Raw genomic sequence first — 19850 nt, forward strand, 5'->3', positions numbered from 1 at the left:
AGTCGTCCTAGGGCGATAAAAATGCTACTCAGCCATTTCTTAATTATGCATAGCTGAATGACAACCAACCAAGCCGCATGACTGTGTTACCAACTAAACACAGCGTTCGTAACACAGCTATGTGCCAGTCCCAAGCCTGGATAAATGGGGAGGGCTGGAGAAAGACGTGGTGACTACTCCCCTATATACCACCAGAATACTTCATGGAGTCGCTCGAAAACACGTTTGAAGATTTGGTGCTGGAAGGCGGCCCACCGGGCTGGACAGCACCTACTATGTTACCGGGGAAGAGCAACAGTGTGCTTCAAGTCACTCGTTAATTTGTGATGAGGATAGGAGAAACCCATCCGGGTGCCAGCCTGCTGATGATGCCTGCGGCCAAAGAGATCGCCCGCACTTTACTAGAATGCATAAAATTGGGGCATGGCACGTACGTGGAATGAACATCGAATCGACAAATTAGACGTTGCAAAGAACCAAATGCAAAAGATTAAACATCGACCTTCTGTGGTTCATTGAACTTCACTAGAAAGGGAACGGAGACTTTACCAGCGGCGATTTCACAGTTTACTACTCAGAAAATGAAACCATCTGAAGGAATGATGCCGCTTTCATCACAGCAAAAAGATTAGTAAAGCTGTCCATGGTTTCCGTAACGTAAGCGATAGAATCATGACCATCCGTATCAATGGAAAATGGACATAAATTTGCAGTAAATCCCAAAAAATTACAATGTTTATATCATCGGCAATTATATATGAGATAGATAGATTAGATAGATATGTAGTACTCCAGAGCTGGGGTCCCACAGCACTGTTATTGCTACCTCATGTAAGGTGTATATATATATAATTGTAAATGTTTGTAATTATGTGTATGCCACTTTAAATGGTCAATCAAGTGTTAATTTCATGTGTTCCTACCACCTAGCACTGTCTGACTGTGCAAAATACACCGTAACCTGCTGTCACACCTGTCATTTACCCCTAGCTAGCCTAGGATTGGATAGAGAGAGTTCCCCTAGCTCAGGATTGGTAAACAGGAAAGGTATAAAAGGTAGAGAGTGGGTGGGGTCAGGCAGTCTGGTCCTGGAGTTCATGGAAAGAAGATAGACCAGAGATAGAGGTGGAGGAGGAACAAGGCGAGCATCTTTAACAAAGTCTTCTAAGGAGAGTCTAGTCCAGGCCTGGAGAACGTCTAGTCCAGAGGAATCTGAGATAGAGATCGGGGAGGAATAAGGCGAACATCCACGAAAGCCAGTGCAGTGGGGAGCTTGAACATCTAAAGTGTGAGTACAAAATCAAGTTTCTGCTGGAGTGTCCATTGGAGGGAGCAACAGAAACGAGTAGTCTTTAGTTAGTAAGAAAGTCATCGGTCAAAACCCTTTCGGTCCCAGTCCACTAGCCGAATCTATAGTGGATGATGTATGTAGATTCTGTGATCTAAATAATATCACTGTAAGGAGAATGATGTAACTGCTGTTGAGACAAAGAACTCTCCTAATAAAGTTGGAATTGTGTTTTTATCTAGTGTGCTTCCCACCACCTATAACAACTGCACTGAGGTACCACACGACACTACAGTTGTACAAGGACTACTACCCCAATTTTTGCTTAGTTCTATTTTATAGTTCAGTTTTATATTCATTATTTTTGTCCGGAATGGGTCTCTACCCATATATGGACTGGCATCATGATAACTAACACCTTCTCCTACCCCATTCCGCGGATAGCTGGCCATATCTGCCGCCTACGTCGTTTATTGTGTTTTAGTTACTATTTTTTACCACTGGTGTAGCTGCCAAGAGGAGCAGTAGAGCCACTGTTACCACCATCTTATCTCTGCCCCGCTACTTGAATGCCTCCTAGGTCTGGGTCACTGCAGATATAAATTAGATAGATAGAAGATATGAGAGATATAAGATAGTTATATATGAGACAGATATAAGATAGATAGATATGAGATAGATATAAATGGAATAGATAGATATGAGATAGATAACTAGACATGAAATAGATAGAGATTGAATAGATATGAGATAGATAGATAGATAGATAGATAGATAGGAATTCAATAGATACCGTAGATAGATATAGAGAGATGTGAGAGATAGAAATTGAATATATAGATAGAAATTGGATATATGAGATATAGATAATATAATGGTAATAAAGCAACAACTTGTGTAGATGCAATATGTACAATGTCCCTTTAACCGCAGTGTTGCCTGGTAGTGAGGGGGTGAAGCGTTCCCTGTGGTCCTGTCGGCTGGAGATGGCACACGGGGCAGTCTGTATTGAGTCCTATGTACATCAGCTGACAATGTGGCGGCCAGGACTCCCTCACAGCTTCTTGGCCTTATATGGAGAGAAGCAGACGGCAGCGTGTGATTGGCTGAGCTGGAGAAAGTAGAAGTCTACTCGAGGAGGAGGAGCCGGGTGGCTGGATGAATGAGAGCAGCCTGGGAAATCTGTGTAGAGACAATACTGTTGTGCTTCTGGCCCCCAGTACAACCGCGCTCACACGCTACAATAACCCATCCACAATCACAGACAATGGAGCTGGGGCAGAGCAGGAGGGGGTTCAGATCCCCTTCTCTGCCAGCATCTGCAGGCTCTTCAGTCCAGTCTGCAGACCACACACTGATGAAAACATTGGCCTGTAGCTCCATGATGGAACACAAGGCTTTCAGGAGCGTAACCGTCTCCCAAGAACAGGAGCGGCGTACACACAGGAGAAGCCGTGTAGGATGGCAGCGCAGGGCGCGTCATCCAGCTTTCCCACATGCTGAATGATGCATATCTCATTTACCGTGCAGAAGTTCATTCCCTTCCAGTTTCTCTCCTACTGCTCTGTAGATCTGTCATGAACCAGGAGGAGCAGTATGAACAGCGCTATAATGGGCTTTTACATGGTGCAATTATGAAGCACAAGCCTTCTGAGAACAGTCAGCAGCTGATCGGTGACTGTCTGCAAACAGGAAGATGCTCACTGACTGTCTGTCCAGCTTCCCGGGTGAAAGGAGAGGTTACCAGCCTATGGGGATAACTGTTGTAACTGTGATCGCTCGTCCCCATAGGCCAATCGCAGGCCATGGAAAACAACATTCAGCCAACTCTGATTGACATTTGCGTCCATCAGCACTCATTACTGCTGCAGGATGGATAGATAGATAGATAGATAGATAGATAGATAGATAGATAGATAGATAGATAGATAGATAGATAGATAGATAGGAGATAGATAGATAGATAGATAGATAGATAGATAGATAGATAGATAGATAGATAGATAGATAGATATGAGATAGAAAGATAGATAGAGATATGAGATAGAGAGATAGATAGATAGATAGATAGATAGATAGATAGATAGATAGATAGATAGATAGATAGATAGATATGAGATAGATAGGAGATAGATAGATAGGAGATAGATAGATAGATAGATAGATAGATAGATAGATAGATAGATAGATATGAGATAGATAGGAGATAGATAGATAGATAGATAGATAGGAGATAGATAGATAATGAGATAGGAGATAGATAGATAGATAGATAGATAGATAGATAGATAGATAGATAGATAGATAGGAGATAGATAGATAGATAGATAGATAGGAGACAGATAGATATGGGATAGATAGGAGATAGATAGGAGATAGATAGATAGATAGATAGATAGATAGATAGATAGATAGGAGATAGATATGAGATAGATAGATAGATAGATATGAGATAAATAAATAGATAGATATGAGATAGATAGATAGATAGATAGATAGATAGGAGATAGATAGATATGATATACATAGATATGAAATAGATAGATAGATAGGAGATAGATAGATAAATAGATAGATATGAGATAGATAGATAAATAGATAGATATGAGATAGATATATTTGAGATAGATAGATATGAGATAGATAGATAAATAGATATGAGATAGATAGATATGAGATAGATAAATAGATAGATATGAGATAGATAGATAGATAGATAGATAGATAGATAGATAGATAGATAGATAGATAGATAGGAGATAGATAGATATGATATACATAGATATGAAATAGATAGATAGATATGAGATAGATAGATAAATAGATAGATATGAGATAGATATATTTGAGATAGATAGATATGAGATAGATAGATAAATAGATATGAGATAGATAGATATGAGATAGATAGATAAATAGATATGAGATAGATAGATATGAGATAGATAAATAGATAGATATGAGATAGATAGATAGATATGAGAGAGATAGATAGATAGATAGATAGATAGATAGATATGAGATAGATAGATAGATATGAGATAGATAGATTTGAGATAGATATGAGATAGATATGATATAGATAGATATGAGATAGATATAATATACATAGATATGAGATAGATAGATATGAGATAGATAGATAGATAGGAGATAGTTAGATAGATATGATAGATAGATATTAGATAGATAGATAGATAGATAGATAGGAGATAGATATGAGATAGATAGATAGATAGATAGGAGATAGATATGAGATAGATAAATAGATAGATATGAGATAGATAGATTTGAGATAGATATGAGATAGATATGATATACATAGGTATGAAATAGATATGATATACATAGATATGAGATAGATAGATAATAGATATGAGATAGATAGATATATATGAGATAGATAGGAGATAGATTTGAGATAGATATGAGATAGATATGATATACATAGATATGAGATAGATATGATATACATAGATATGAGATAGATAGATAGATAGATATGAGATAGATAGATAGATAATAGATATGAGATAGATAGGAGATAGATAGATAGATAGATAGATAGATAGATAGATAGATAGATAGATAGATAGGAGATAGATAGATAGATAGATAGGAGATAGATTTGAGATAGATATGAGATAGATATGATATACATAGATATGAGATAGATATGATATACATAGATATGAGATAGATAGATATATATGAGATATATAGATAGATAATAGATATGAGATAGATAGGAGATAGATAGATAGATAGATATGAGATAGATAAATAGATAGATATGAGATAGATAGATTTGAGATAGATATGATATACATAGATATTAGATAGATAGATAGATAGATAGATAGATAGATAGATAGATAGATAGATAGATAGATATGAGATAGATAGATAGATATGAGATAGATAGATAGATAGATAGATAGATATGAGAGAGATGTCATTTTTTTGTCATGTTACAAAAGAAGAATCCTTCAGGAAGCTGCCAAGAGGCCGACAGCAACATTAAAGGAGCTGCAGGAGTTTCTGACAAGTACTGGTTGTGTAGTCATGTGACTTTGTGTGCGGGAAGGGGCGGGGCAAGACAGAAGCCTCTTCTAACAAAGAAAACCTCCAAGCCCGGCCATGTTTTACCAAAACCTCCATCCCATCTGCCAGAAGTATGTGGAGAACATGTTCTGTCTGATGAGACCGAGAGGGGACTTGTTGGCCATAATCCCAGAAGGTGTGTGTAGGTACAAAGCCAACACTGCCGTCACCAGAAGACCCCCGACCCGCAGTGAGGATGGTGGGGGCAGCATTATGTGGAGGGCTGTTCCTCTGCTGCTGGAACTGTGGCTTTAGTCAAGGTGGAGGCACTTATGAACAGTCCCAAATATCAGTCCATTTTGGCACAAAACCTTCAGGCCTCGGCTAAAGAGCTGCAGATGAAGAGGAATTTCACCTTTCAGCACAACAACCCAAAGCAGACCGCCAAAACCTCAAGAGAATGTCAAAACTAGAAGAAGATCGACGTTTTGGAAAAGCGCAGCCAGAGTCCAGACCTGAATCCCAAAATGATCGGAACTCGCATGTGAGAAGAACCCATTGATTTCTATCTGTTCATTCAGATGGTTCTTTTTCCTCTTGGATGATCTGAGATTGAAAAATAGCAGCAAGTCCTGTTTTGGGGCAATTTCTCATAAAGTATCATAGTATGGTAGGACGAAAAACAACATCAGTTCAAGTTTCAGAGACCATGACTGACTGTCTTGTACCCGGACTTCCAATAATCCAGAACATTCAACATTCCAGAATTGTGCAGCCCTCCTAGAACACTGCTGTCTGTCCATAATCTAATTTCTCTGTTCGACTGGAACATTACGTCCGTGTGATGTGTTATAGGAGTCCCATCACTTCCTGGGGAAGGAGTTCCACGTTCCTCCTGTAGAATCGCGCCTTTCGCCTCTAATTCTCGCCACAGTTTATCTTCATACTTAAATAGGGCTGAATGGACAATGTTTCTATTCCTGCTCAATCAGAAGGGCCATAACAGTGATTTAATAGAGCAGATAACCTTGAGAGCGCTCCATCGCTGGACCAGAAACCTGCTGGTTCATTCCTTTTTACTGGCTCTATTAATAGCTGCTCGCTTGTCTTTATTTGCTAAACCAGGATGGTTTCACTGACCGCTGTGCCCGGTGCCAGGGGAGATTTATGCCAGGTAGCGGCTTATAAATACCCCCAATCAATAAAGCAAGTGATTAGTAGACTACAGCCATGGACTCTTACTCCGCTCTATGGTTGTATGAAGTGGCCTATTAGAAGGAATGGAAATCCTCCGCCGACTTGTCTTACTCCCATCGTGCACCCTGGTGCCATGACGCACACGTACCCAACCGTCCACATGCTATATCATGGAATCATAGAATGGTAGAGTTGGAAGGGACCTCCAGGGTCATCGGGTCTAACTCTCTGCTCAGTGCATCTAGAGTCATCTAGAGTGACAGCTTTCTCCCTGCTTGTGTATAGGGAGAGAGCTGTCAATCGGCATGCTGTGGCCCATTTTCCTGACTCAGAGCTCACTTCCAAGTCAGACTTTAAAGTGTGTTTATTCTGAAATGCCACAGCATGTGAGAATAAAACATACACAGGTTAATGTTCATACCTGTCCTGGGTGATGCTGCATGGTTCGGGTAGCATAAACCTGGTGACGGAATCCCTTTAATGTATACGGCCAACCATATACCTTTAATAGCTGTCCAGTTGACAGCAACTTCCCTCAACTCCCCCAAACACACGGTTTGGCTGACTGTTCCTGTGTATTCCTTGGGGACAGTTGAGAAAGCCGGCGCCATATAGCTCTGGAGCTGGCTTATCTCTAGGAAGGACAAAATGTTCGGGCTTTAAAAAGTCAACATGTCTGGTCCTTCATTACCCCAACACTATCTGTCAGAGTAAGATTGGGAGGCCCTCATACATATATCCAGTCCTAATAGCATGAGCAAATATAGAAGAAACAGCAAGTCACTTCGCCCATCTTCGGTAAATGCAGTATTCATCCCAGTGAGGAATCTTGTAGACGGTGCACAGAAACCCAGTGGAGCACCAGGAGAGGAGCACTTCAAACATGTGTGTAAAATTCTTTATTCAATTAAGATGTTCAAAAACAGTTTCAAGGGCATAAGATGTCTGGAGAGCCTACATGTTTCAAGCTTGACCGCTCTCAATCATGGCATAAACAGAATGAAACTATAGAACAGGTTTGGATATCTGTTACCTAATGTGTATGAGGGCCTTAAAAGGCTATCCCATCTCGGACTTTTATGGCATATCCATAGGATATGGATCCCACCATGCAGGCTGTCTTATGCTGCTTCCAAAACTCCCATAGAAGTGAATGGTAGTTACGGAAACTGAGTAGCGTAGCTCGCTTGACTGCTTCTATACTCCCGTCCACCATGGCTACAGAGTGCAGAGCAGTATTTTCTCCTCAGCGTTGATGGGAATACCCCTTTAAAAGGGTTGTGCCAAATTATAAAATAATTCCCCAGCAATTCTGTGAATAGAGGCCTGCTCAAAATAAAGCAGAAGTCGTACAGGTGCGCCGCTACTCCATTCACTTCAATCACAGCACCGGAGATTGACAAAGGGCTTGAATTCGGTAATCTCCAGCACTGTCAGTGGAGTGGGGACGCACCTGCATGACGTCTGCTCAATTCATTTGGGGACTGACTGAACAGGATTTGTGGGGGTCTCAGGGGTTAAAACCGCAGCGATCATAATGTTAACCCCTATCCTGCGGAAAAAAATCTGCGTCAAAATCCTCCTAAATAAACACCACAAACACTCTCAGTTTTGAGGACCTTTTTTTGCATTTTACACAAATTTTGAGACATATTTGGACCCGTATTTTGAGACGTATTTAATGCATATTTTGAAGTCCCACTGATTTCTATGGCAAAAACGGATGCAGTAAATGAAAAAAGTGACTGTCTTTTCCTGGAATACATATTTTAACCCCTTCCCTCCCCATGACGTAAGGGTACGTCATGGGAGCGGGGTACTTCCCGCAAAATGATGTACCCTTACGTCATAGGGATAACGCGAGATCACATATGATCTCGCGCTCTCCCGCAGCGGGAGCCGGTCTCCCGCTGCAACAGCGGGGGTGCATCGGAGATGCGCCCCCCCCCCCCCCCGCTGTTAACCCCTTCCCTGTCGCGATCTATGTAGATCGCAGCATGGGAAGGGTTCACAGAGGGAGCTTGCTCCCTCTGTGAAGTTGCCGGGCTCTCGCCATGTAATTGCAGAGAGCCCGGCTTGTTGCCATGGCAATAGGATGCCAGACACTGGCTTCCTGTGTTGCCAGTGCCTGAGATCGCTGTATAAGCGATAAGGCATGGCAGGGCAGTAGCCCTGCCATGGCTTATCACAGTGATCATCAGGGCAGTGCTGTAAGTCCCTCAGAGGGACACAAGTTGTGTAAAAAAAAAAAAGTAAAAAAACCCTTTTTTTATGCTTTTTCTCACATTAGCATAAAAAAAGGTTAAAAAAAAGTTAAAACCCCACATATTTGGTATTGTTGCGTCCGTAACAACACGTACAATAAGTTGCACATACTTTTGACTGTGCACGGAAAAAAGCATTAAAAAAACGCTAAACAACTGAGGCAAAATGCTAATTTTTAGCATTTTGCCTCCCTAAACACGCAATATAAGTGATCAAAAAAGCCGTATGTACCCCAAAATGGTACCAGTAAAAACTACAGCTCGTCTCGAAAAAAATAAACCCTCATAGAGCTCCGTACATCAAAAAATAAAAAAGTTACAGGACTTTGAATGCAGAGATTTAGAAAAAAAAAAGATTTCCAAAAAAAGGGTTTTTATTGCAGAAAAGTGAAAAAACCTAAAAAAAAATGTAAGCATTTTGGTATTATTGTAACTGTACCGACCCGCAGAAAAAATGGAATGTCTCATTTATGCTGCATGATTAACACTGTAAGAAAAAAGAAATTTATGGCAGAATTGATGCGTTTTCTCTCCCTGCTATCATTAAAAAAAAAAGTTTTACAATATAGTCTATGTACCCAAAAATAGCACCAATAGAAACTACAGTTCGCCACGCAAAAAACAAGCCCTTACACGGCCGCGTCGACGGAAAAATAAAAAAGTTATGACTTTTGCTAAATGGAGAAGAAAATCCGCCAAAAATCGTTGCGTCCTAAAGCCCAAAATAGGCCGTGTCATGAAGGGGTTAAATACGCATGCAGAAAAAACGGGCCATCAAGACAGGGACACGGTTTCCATTACAAATCAATGGGATATATTGTAAGTGTATACTGGTACGCATCTTGGCGCGGAATGCTCACCAAAGTACGCCGTGTGAACATACCCTGCAGGGAGAGACAGCGCTGGAGTGGGGCGTCCAGGGAGTATAAAGCAGCGCTCCCCCAACTCTACACCCATTCCCTGACTATGAGCGGTCATGACTGATTCCATAGAGGAAAAAAACACCAAGACGAGAGTTTTTCTGTAAAATTTTCATATCGTTTATTTAGAATCACAGCTTTTAATCTGTAACATTTCTGCTATCGGCGGCTGGCCAGGGGCAGACCAAGAGCCCAAAATATCAGTGCAGATATCTTCCCCAGCGGAAGAAGAGAAAGTTTGACACATTGGCCAAACTTTTAAACAGAAGGAAAAAAAACGTATATTTCGAACATCATTCTGTCCAGTTGCATTAGAAATCCCCTAAAAGTAACCTACCTGTCGGCCGTACCCAGCGGACGGCCCACGGCTGTCATCCCACTGCTCCGACACCAGGGGGGTCGGAGGCACCTTGTACCCCACTGATGTCACTTAGAAGGGAAGATGTCCGCTGGGTACGGTGACAGATCCTCCATAAGCACCATAGAACAGTCGTAAGGATCAAGTCTCCGAGCATCAGAAGGTCAGCGGCGGCTTAAGGGTCTTATCCTAATCACTTCCACCAGCGCAGAACAGAGACGTGTGGTTGTAGCCCGCCATATGATGGGGGTTATACTCCGTGGAAGGACGAAGGACACATAGTACGCCGTCGCAGCGAACAAACGTGGCGCAAAACCCCTTGAAATAGCGATCAAAATGTTCATAATGGCGAATGTCGAGCCGTATTCACACGAGCAAATTTTGATGCATATAATGCGCGCAAAAGCAGAAGTGTGATGTGATGCAATTTCTTGAACTCGCTTAGAAAAGTGTGTGTGTACAGCCTAAAATCACCATTTTTTTGGTGCAAGTCTCCGGTGAACTAAATTGAAGCATCGCAAACCGCTGTAAATGATGCGCCAAAATCCGCAGCCTACCTTTGGATTTGGATGCAGTATTGAAAATGGCTTTAAAGCCGCCTGCAATTCCGCATCAAAATCCGCAGTTAGACCTGACGATTTTGGTGTGAATTCCGCGGTTGCAGATTTGCGTGCGTCCTGCGGCGTGATTCCGTGTCGTGTGAAAGGTCTCTATATAGTCCTGACTCGAAACAGCTGCACGAACAACCAAATGAGGGCTAAAATAAGTGCGGAGCGAACTAGACGGCGGCACAAACGAGAAGGTGCTGCGGTCGCACGCCGGCCGACTCGCCAGGAAATGCCACTTACAAGAGTAGTGAGCCTGCGGCGAAGGGTGCCAGCTGATCCCTCGCCCCCTCCCTACCCCAATGCGGCTCCTGGCAGCACTTTACAGTCTATGTCTACAGAAGGTGTGGAGCAGCTGTGCTCATACGCCGCTTGTCTTCTCTCCAGTCACTACCAAAGCTCCGAATGTCGCAGGTTCCCTGTTACCAGACAGATGCATCATGGGAGATCCTAGGTTAGGTGCAGAGTTGGAGCTAAGCAAGTCGGTCCAAAAAATGGGGCAACGTATTTGTGTCGTGAATGAGAATTTTTGGTGCTCACATCGGCATATTGCACCGCACTCTTTGCGCCCGCAGGGCATTGACTTTTGCGCACGGGACACAACCACGCCGCGATTTAAATGGCTATTTAGCCTAACGAGCTCCAGATGTGTTATTTTTCCAGTGGAATCATGCAGCGTATTTGCGCCCTCCCTATAGATTTCTATGGGGACCTTTGGTGCGCAAATGTGCACAAAAATAGATTATTGATCCCCACGATGTGAGTCCCCTTCCGGGACTAAACTATACTCATCATAGGTCATCAGCGGTTGATTGGCAGGGGTCTGCTGGCCTAGACCTCCCTACCAATCAGCTGTCAGTGCTGTCGGAGTCGGAAGCTGACAACTCCATCCATATTGGTAATGCAGGCATTGTTACGGTTAAATTCAATGAGAGCTGTAATACCATTACAGGCCACTGCAATGCAAGCGGAGCTGTTAGCTGCTGGCTTCATCTCTACTGACAGTTGATCACCGGGGGTTCCAAGCGGCAGACCCCAACTGAGATATTTTCTTAAAGGAGTTGTAACAGAATAAACTTTTATCACCTATCCTAAAAAACTCTGATCGGTGGGGGTCCACAGTGACATCAAACGGAATGGAGTGCCGGCTGGGCATGCGTGGCCAAGTACAAGCGCTCAGCTTTCTCCAACAGTCCCCTTCAAGAAGAATGGAGCGGCCATTCCAGTCAATCTCCTCCTTAGTGTCGGGGGTGCAGTAAGCTAGCAGTGAGGAGGAGAGGGACCCCAATTCTCAGCATCAGTAGAGGTCTTAGTAGTGAGACTCCCACCAATCAGACTTTTATCATCTTACCATATGGATGGGTGATAAAAGTATATTCTGGTAAAACCCCTTTAACTTTTTTCCTACTATGAGTTTTCCTCCCATCATGCCCCATCATGGGAGGAGCCTACTTCTTTGCCCATTGGTGCCACCTGCCATGTAATGCAGTAATGAGGAAGTGACGACTACTTTCAGCATTGTTTTATAAAGTTGGTTGTCACCTTTACTCAAGTTTTGCTGCTTTTTAGCTCAGCTCCATTAGGGCAATGCTTTGATCTAGGACTACAGTTGACCTACAGTGCCTACAGGAAGTCTGCAATAGTCTAAGACACTCCCCCTGCCTCATGATTGGTTAAGGATGCTGCTTTCCCTCCCCCTGAAGCTCCTCCTCCTTAGATTGGCTGTTGTGTATTAAAAGTCTATCAGAGGCTCAGCAGGAAGTTGTTGCATAGAGAGCTTATTACTGTGATAGCATGAGCAGAATGATTATATCTACAGATTGCTAACCCACCTGAGGATCAGAAAGCTGAAGGGAATGAGCCGATGATGACCCCTAATAAGGAGGCACCTGGAGGGAATGAGCCGATGATGACCCCTAATAAGGAGGCACCTGGAGGGAATGAGCCGATGATGACCCCTAATAAGGAGGCACCTGGAGGGAATGAGCCGATGATGACCCCTAATAAGGAGGCACCTGGAGGAAATGAGCCGATGATGACCCCTAATAAGGAGGCACCTGGAGGGAATGAGCCGATGATGACCCCTAAAAAGGTTGCACCTGGAGGGAATGAGCCGATGATGACCCCTAATAAGGAGGCACCTGGAGGAAATGAGCCGATGATGACCCCTAATAAGGAGGCACCTGGAGGTCACTTCAAAGTATGTTTACTTTTGAGCACAATTTAATCCTTTACATATAGAATACTCTACATAAAAAGTTGAGTATGTTTATAAATACACTACAAATCTTGAACTGATCCTGAGTGACTCCACCAGCAGAATAGTGAGTGCAGCTCTGGAGTATAATACAGGATGTAACTCAGGGTCAGTACAGGATAAGTAATGTATGTACACAGTGACTTCACCAGCAGAATAGTGAGTGCAGCTCTGGAGTATAATACAGGATGTAACTCAGGGTCAGTACAGGATAAGTAATGTATGTACACAGTGACTCCACCAGCAGAATAGTGAGTGCAGCTCTGGAGTATAATACAGGATGTCACTCAGGATCAGTACAGGATAAGTAATGTATGTACACAGTGACTTCACCAGCAGAATAGTGAGTGCAGCTCTGGAGTATAATACAGGATGTAACTCAGGAGCAGTACAGGATAAGTAATGTATGTACACAGTGACTCCACCAGCAGAATAGTGAGTGCAGCTCTGGGGTATAATACAGGATGTAACTCAGGGTCAGTACAGGATAAGTATTGTATGTACACAGTGACTCCACCAGCAGAATAGTGAGTGCAGCTCTGGAGTATAATACAGGATGTAACTCAGGAGCAGTACAGGATAAGTAATGTATGTACACAGTGACTCCAGCAGCAGAATAGCGAGGGCAGCTCTGGAATATAATACAGGATGTAACTCCGGATCAGTACAGTATAAGTAATGTATGTACAGAGTGACTCCACCAGCAGAATAGTGAGTGCAGCTCTGGAGTATAATACAGGATGTAACTCAGGAGCAGTACAGGATAAGTAATGTATGTACACAGTGACTCCACCAGCAGAATAGTGAGTGCAGCTCTGCAGTATAATACAGGATGTAACTCAGGAGCGGTACAGGATAAGTAATGTATGTACACAGTGACTCCATCAGCAGAATAGTGAGTGCAGCTCTGGAGTATAATACAGGATGTAACTCAGCATCAGTACAGGATAAGTAATGTATGTACACAGTGACTCCACCAGCAGAATAGTGAGTGCAGCTCTGCAGTATAATACAGGATGTAACTCAGGAGCAGTACAGGATAAGTAATGTATGTACACAGTGACTCCACCAGCAGAATAGTGAGTGCAGCTCTGGAGTATAATACAGGATGTAACTCAGGATCAGTACAGGATAAGTAATGTATGTACACAGTGACTCCACCAGCAGAGTAGTGAGTGCAGCTCTGGAGTATAATACAGGATGTAACTCAGGAGCAGTACAGGATAAGTAATGTATGTACACAGTGACTCCACCAGCAGAATAGTGAGTGCAGCTCCAGACTATAAGGCCTCCTTCCCACGAACGGATTTCCGCCGCGTAATTCGCGGCGAAAATCCGCTGCGTTGCCCGCAGCTATTAGGTTCTATTGAACCTAATAGCACAATGCTCACGATGCGTAATTCCACCGCGGAATTACGCACCGCGATTTCTCCCGTCCTCACCCGCAGCATGCTCTATTTTCTGCGGGTGAGGACGGGCTGTACGCACTGACGGCTTCCATTGCAGTCAATGGAAGCCGTCCGTTCACGCTATCTCCCGCTGTAACCAGCGGGAGATAGCGTGAAAAAACGCTTTCCCGCCCACCGCCGCGCGTCATATGACGTCATATGACGCGGCCGGCCGCATCACGTGACACGGCCGGCCGTGCACGTGACACGGCTGGTGACGCGGCGGCGGTGGGCGGTGACGCGGCGGCGGTGGGCGGGGAAGCGATTTCACGCTATCTCCCGCAGGTAAGTATAGGGGCTCTGGGGGGCGCCGTGACGGGCTTCGCAGCGGAATATTACGCGGCGGAGCCCGTCACGCTCGTGGGAAGGAGGCCTTATACAGGATGTAACTCAGGAGCAGAACAGGATAAGTAATGTATGTACACAGTGACTCCACCAGCAGAATAGTGAGTGCAGCTCTGCAGTATAATACAGGATGTAACTCAGGGTCAGTACAGGATAAGTAATGTATGTACACTGTGACTCCACCAGCAGAATAGTGAGTGCAGCTCTGCAGTATAATACAGGATGTAACTCAGGAGCAGTACAGGATAAGTAATGTATGTACACAGTGACTCCACCAGCAGAATAGTGAGTGCAGCTCTGCAGTATAATACAGGATGTAACTCAGGAGCAGTACAGGATAAGTAATGTATGTACACAGTGACTCCACCAGCAGAATAGTGAGTGCAGCTCTGGAGTATAATACAGGATGTAACTCAGGAGCAGTACAGGATAAGTAATGTATGTACACAGTGACCCCACCAGCAGAATAGTGAGTGCAGCTCTGGAGTATAATACAGGATGTAACTCAGGAGCAGTACAGGATAAGTAATGTATGTACACAGTGACTCCATCAGCAGAATAGTGAGTGCAGCTCTGGAGTACAACACAGGGTGTAACTCAGGATCAGTACAGGATAAGTAATGTATGTACAAAGCCACTCAACTAGTTATATAGAATACTTTGATATATAAACAATAAAATGATAGATTATTGTTATTCCATGCTGGTCTATTGTGTGCTTAGGATAAAGTTTATGATCAAAGGCAGTAAAAGAAACAAGACAAATCCTAGGAGGTCGGTGACCCGCTCTATCATTCTTCGGGATTTTTAACCAAATGGACAATAAGCCTATTTATAATAAAGGGGCTGGACAGATTGGAGCACCTTGCCTGACATAGGGTGTTCCCCTGCCAGCAGCTAAATACCATGGGGGGGGGGGGGGGGGGGGGAAACAAAGCGATTGTTTCAGCCATTGTGCTTCCATATCATTCATTGCTACCAGTGGACCAAATCAGACCCTGCAGTGCAATACTTGGCAGAATCCCCCCCTCCCAGGACACTTGAGAAGAGGATGATTGATACATAACCTCCAATATCCATCCAGAGGTTATTTGGGGGCAGGATCATTGCAACGAGGGGCTCTTCTGCAAACCCTCACCCATATATCGCAGGATGCCTTGCAATGCAGGAGCTGCTTTGGATTCGCAGCGCCTGTAGTTTTAGTCTTTTCAGCCTGGTTCCTGCAATGCAGATGCTGATTAATATTTTTGTTCGTGGCGCTGTGGGTACGTCCTTGAGTGAAGCACTCTGCTACAATACATCAAGTAGATCTTTGCACAGCGCGGCATTCTGAATCTCCCATCATTTAAAGCCATTTACAACAACCATGAATTTTTTTCCGCAGACATTTCTGAGCTGCGACGTTATAATTTCGGTGGAACGGAAGCCAGCTACTGCTTCACATGCCAAATCGATGACTGGCACTCTTCCCAAGCAAGGACGGGGGGCACAAAATTACGGCCTGATGCCTTAAATTTAACAGGTTCCTCTTTAGTAAATGTTACAGTTCGAGGCTGAGGAATTCCAAATGTAAATTTTTATGTTCGAGATTACAAAAAAACGAAACGGAGACAACTTGACGGTAATGTGACAGATCGAAACCGTTATATATAAGAGAACAAGGAGATCTGCAGCCGTTTTGGAAATGCAGACTGTCAAAATCCCCAGTGAGATCTATTGATGAGCTCTTGTGTACGAGGAGGGGCTGCAAAGTACCCCCAGCCATCCGATCTTTGGGTGGGGTGTCAATGGACATCCATATTTGATTTTCAAGCCTATTAGATCAACAGGAATGAGGGTGTTAATGAAGGGGATTTGGGCTAATAATGCATTGTATGGTCAACCTAACATCTAGTGGCATCACTAAGGGGCCCCCTGCTTATGTGATGTCAATAGTATTACGGTGTCCTTACGTCTTCAGTAACTGTTGGCTGAACCACTGTTTTCCAATCTCACCCATGAACGTTCATGTGTTTAGGGAGATAAGCTTCTGACATGACAGTGCTGTCGCCGGCTTATCTCCCAGTGATCAGTAGGATCAGTTCCTGAAATTCAACATCCCCAATCCTTCTTTCCCCCAATATCATCTGTTGGGAAAAGTTGACCCACCCCATACACATTAGAGAGTCATCTAACTCTACTGTTATTGGCAAGTTTCGACAACTACAATCTAATATGTAAGGGGGCTTTATACCAAGTGATGCACTATATTTGAAGTAAAGTGGTTTTCTGCCCTTGTTTCAACTCATGACCTATTCCCTAAATAGGTCATCAGTGATTGATGAATGTGGATCCACTGCTCCAGACGAAAATCAAGAAATGATGGATCCACTGCTCGGGACTCCCATCCAGCAGCTGATCGTTTGACCCACTGTCCAGTGCAGCGGGCATACGTTGCACAGGAAGTGGGAGCATCAGCTTCACTCCCATTGAAATCAGTGGGAGCACCGCGCTACTATTCCACTTTCTATGTCTCTCATGGTCAACACGTCCCATCCAGTCCTGACCATGAGAGAAGCAGGAAGTGGAAGAGAAGTGTGGCGCTCCCATTAATATCAACACTTCCTGAGCTGACCGCTGATGACAACGGCCAGCCCGCGGTACTGACGGTGGTCTGGATGATAATCCGTTGGATGGGGATCTCGAGCAGTGGACCCCCGTCCATCAAAGGGCAATAAAACCCCTTTAATATTGGTCCACCCAGAGGGACGAGCACATATCAAATCGTCACAGATCATCTCAAGGGGTAAATACACCTGGATACAAAAGTGCATAGTCATACTCAGTACCAATGTATGCTACGGCTTAATGCAAGCGGTCAGAAAGTGGTTAGAGATTGAATTCCCTTGACTGTTATGGTGCCGCCTGAAGAACAAGCAAAAAAAAAGGTAAAATGCACTGTAACTAAGCAGATGTAAACACATGTAACAATGGAGGTGGGTTAACTTGTATTGGATAGCACATTCTACAAGACTATACAGTTTGTCACATGCCTCGTCCAGTTGCCCCATGACTCGTTGCAACCTCCTAGACAGCGCTCGCTGTTAACACTGTAGAGCCTAAGGATTCTGGATGCGCAGGTTGCAAGCAAAGGTTATCGGATCCCAAGCCCCTTCAGATGGGCTCCCTGCATATATATCAACAGCCTGCTGCATTATACAGCATGTACAGCCACCCCGCAGTTGAGTGGGTTGGTTAAGAAAATTGCAAAGCCAAGAGACCCTTCTTGGAGGCAGCCCAACTTCTCCCCATTCCTGGGCTCCTCAGCTCACTGAGGTTCTAGGCTTTGCATCATGAAGCCAGAAAGCAGGACATATTCCTTTTTGAAGATGAGGACATTATAAAACGCTCATGCCCTTCACATGAGGCTTTTTCTGTAATGACTGCTCAGTTTCTGTTTCGGGTCTGAGGACTGCAGGTCTGCTTGTTTATATAGGTCTCTCAGCTCTGTGATTTCCTGCAGAACCTTCTTGGCCTGATTCCAGTTGGAAGAGGCTTCTTCTAATAGCCTCTCGGCTTCTTGTAGGACGTTTTCAGAGTCCACCTTCCCAGAAGATTCCTTTCCCTTTTTTTCCCCATCCCCACATTCTTTCACCTCGGTGAGAAGTTCCTGAGTTTTATCAATCTTCTGAGCAATCAGTTCTTGTATTTGCATCAGCTTATTGGACTCCGGTACCTTTTTTGGTATCGGCCGCTGTCCGGAAGAGTCCGAACGGGACAAGATCTCCTCCATGGAGGCACATTTGTTCTTCTCAGAATAGGACAATTTTTTGGGAACCTGAGGTGTGTAGGTTGTGCCCTTTCCAAATGAATCGCGGTGTGAAGCCCATTTATCCCAGGGTATTTGGTCTCTCCCCTGCTGAAGGTTTTCCGACCTTCCCTTTTCAGGGCACTTGAGGTTTTCAGAGTCTGATCTACGGCGGACTGAAGCCAACTGCGCCACAGATTTATCCAGGTCCACTCTGAAGCTCTGCTCACAGCTTTGCTCTTCTGGAGAGGCATCTTCTTCCTGGATGAGGTCTAAAGTCAGCATGCCATCGGACGTTGAGGTAGATGCCTACAAGAAAACGGGCACACATCATCAGCATGGTGGTGGAACTGCATGGACACGTCATGGTCCAACCAGACTATGGATATTTGCATATACCAAAAATGGAACCATTATATTATCCTACATGGAATATGTCACCTTACTTATACTCTATTCGCATCCCTACACTGAACTAAGCGTATTCTGCTGTGGCTATTTCTGAACATGGGTCCTTGTGCATTTCTAATATTAGACGCTACCAAATCCATAGGGCATATAGGTTTATTCAAGGGTGGTCTTGAGGGATTGGCTAGTCCACTGATTTCATAGTGGCGGTGGGACCCTGCAATCAGCTCATTGTCAGGGAACCTTGCACATAGCTAAGGTTAGTCCAAACTGGACAAGCCCTTTAGAGAATCAGGAGAAGTTGTGTTGACTATCCATGCGGGAACTTCAGCGTCAGCCCGATTTGATGTCTCATAGCTTTTCGAGATCGAATTAATAGGGCATTCTAAAAGGATACATTGGACATCAATAGCCCATGTTGGCTAAGACACAACTAAGTACATACATATGCACTGATGATATGAGTATGCTATGACATTTAAAGCAACCTTCTGGTCCCAGAAGACGTGAGGCGGGAGTACTATCACCAATCACTCTGCCGTTGTCCCACAGATTTGCCAGTTCCTCGGGCTCCTCTTTGGTCTACCAAGATTGTCGACCTGCTCCTGCCAGTACCCGGTGCACACTGCTTATTGGAAGTCTGAGGCAAGTGAGCAACGTTGACCAATCAAAGCAGCCTGTAGTGGTGTCTTGGACTACTGATTGACTACCGGTGCACAGTGTGTATTTGGTAGTCAAAGAAGCGATGAGGACATCTTCGAAGACTAATGAGGGGCCCTGCAAGCTGACAGATCCTTGGCACAGCATGGATTAACACAGACAGCATGTGGCCTTAATGAATTAGTTCCGATTTCCTGGCTAGATGCTACCAAGTTATTTGCCTTTAGTGGAGGGGGTGGGGGGGGACTTCTTCCTCTGTAGCATATTTT

General features: G+C 44.0%; 1 protein-coding gene across 2 annotated transcripts in view; it reads right to left on the reverse strand.

Moving 5' to 3' along the window:
* Nucleotides 1–15191: 15191 nt before the first annotated feature.
* PLEKHO1 (pleckstrin homology domain containing O1) overlaps nucleotides 15192–19850 on the reverse strand; it is a 46801-nt gene continuing 42142 nt past the window's right edge. The window contains exon 6 of one of the 2 annotated variants that reach the window (XM_066609176.1): nucleotides 15192–18822. In XM_066609176.1, coding sequence (XP_066465273.1) covers nucleotides 18124–18822 — 699 coding nt within the window. In that variant the 3' untranslated portion in view covers nucleotides 15192–18123. The remainder of the gene's footprint in view (nucleotides 18823–19850) is intronic. The other variant, XM_066609175.1, reaches the window with a different exon arrangement.

Source organism: Eleutherodactylus coqui, chromosome 6 (genome assembly GCF_035609145.1).
Source record: "Eleutherodactylus coqui strain aEleCoq1 chromosome 6, aEleCoq1.hap1, whole genome shotgun sequence".
In the NCBI taxonomy this organism is placed as follows: Eukaryota; Metazoa; Chordata; class Amphibia; order Anura; family Eleutherodactylidae; genus Eleutherodactylus; species Eleutherodactylus coqui.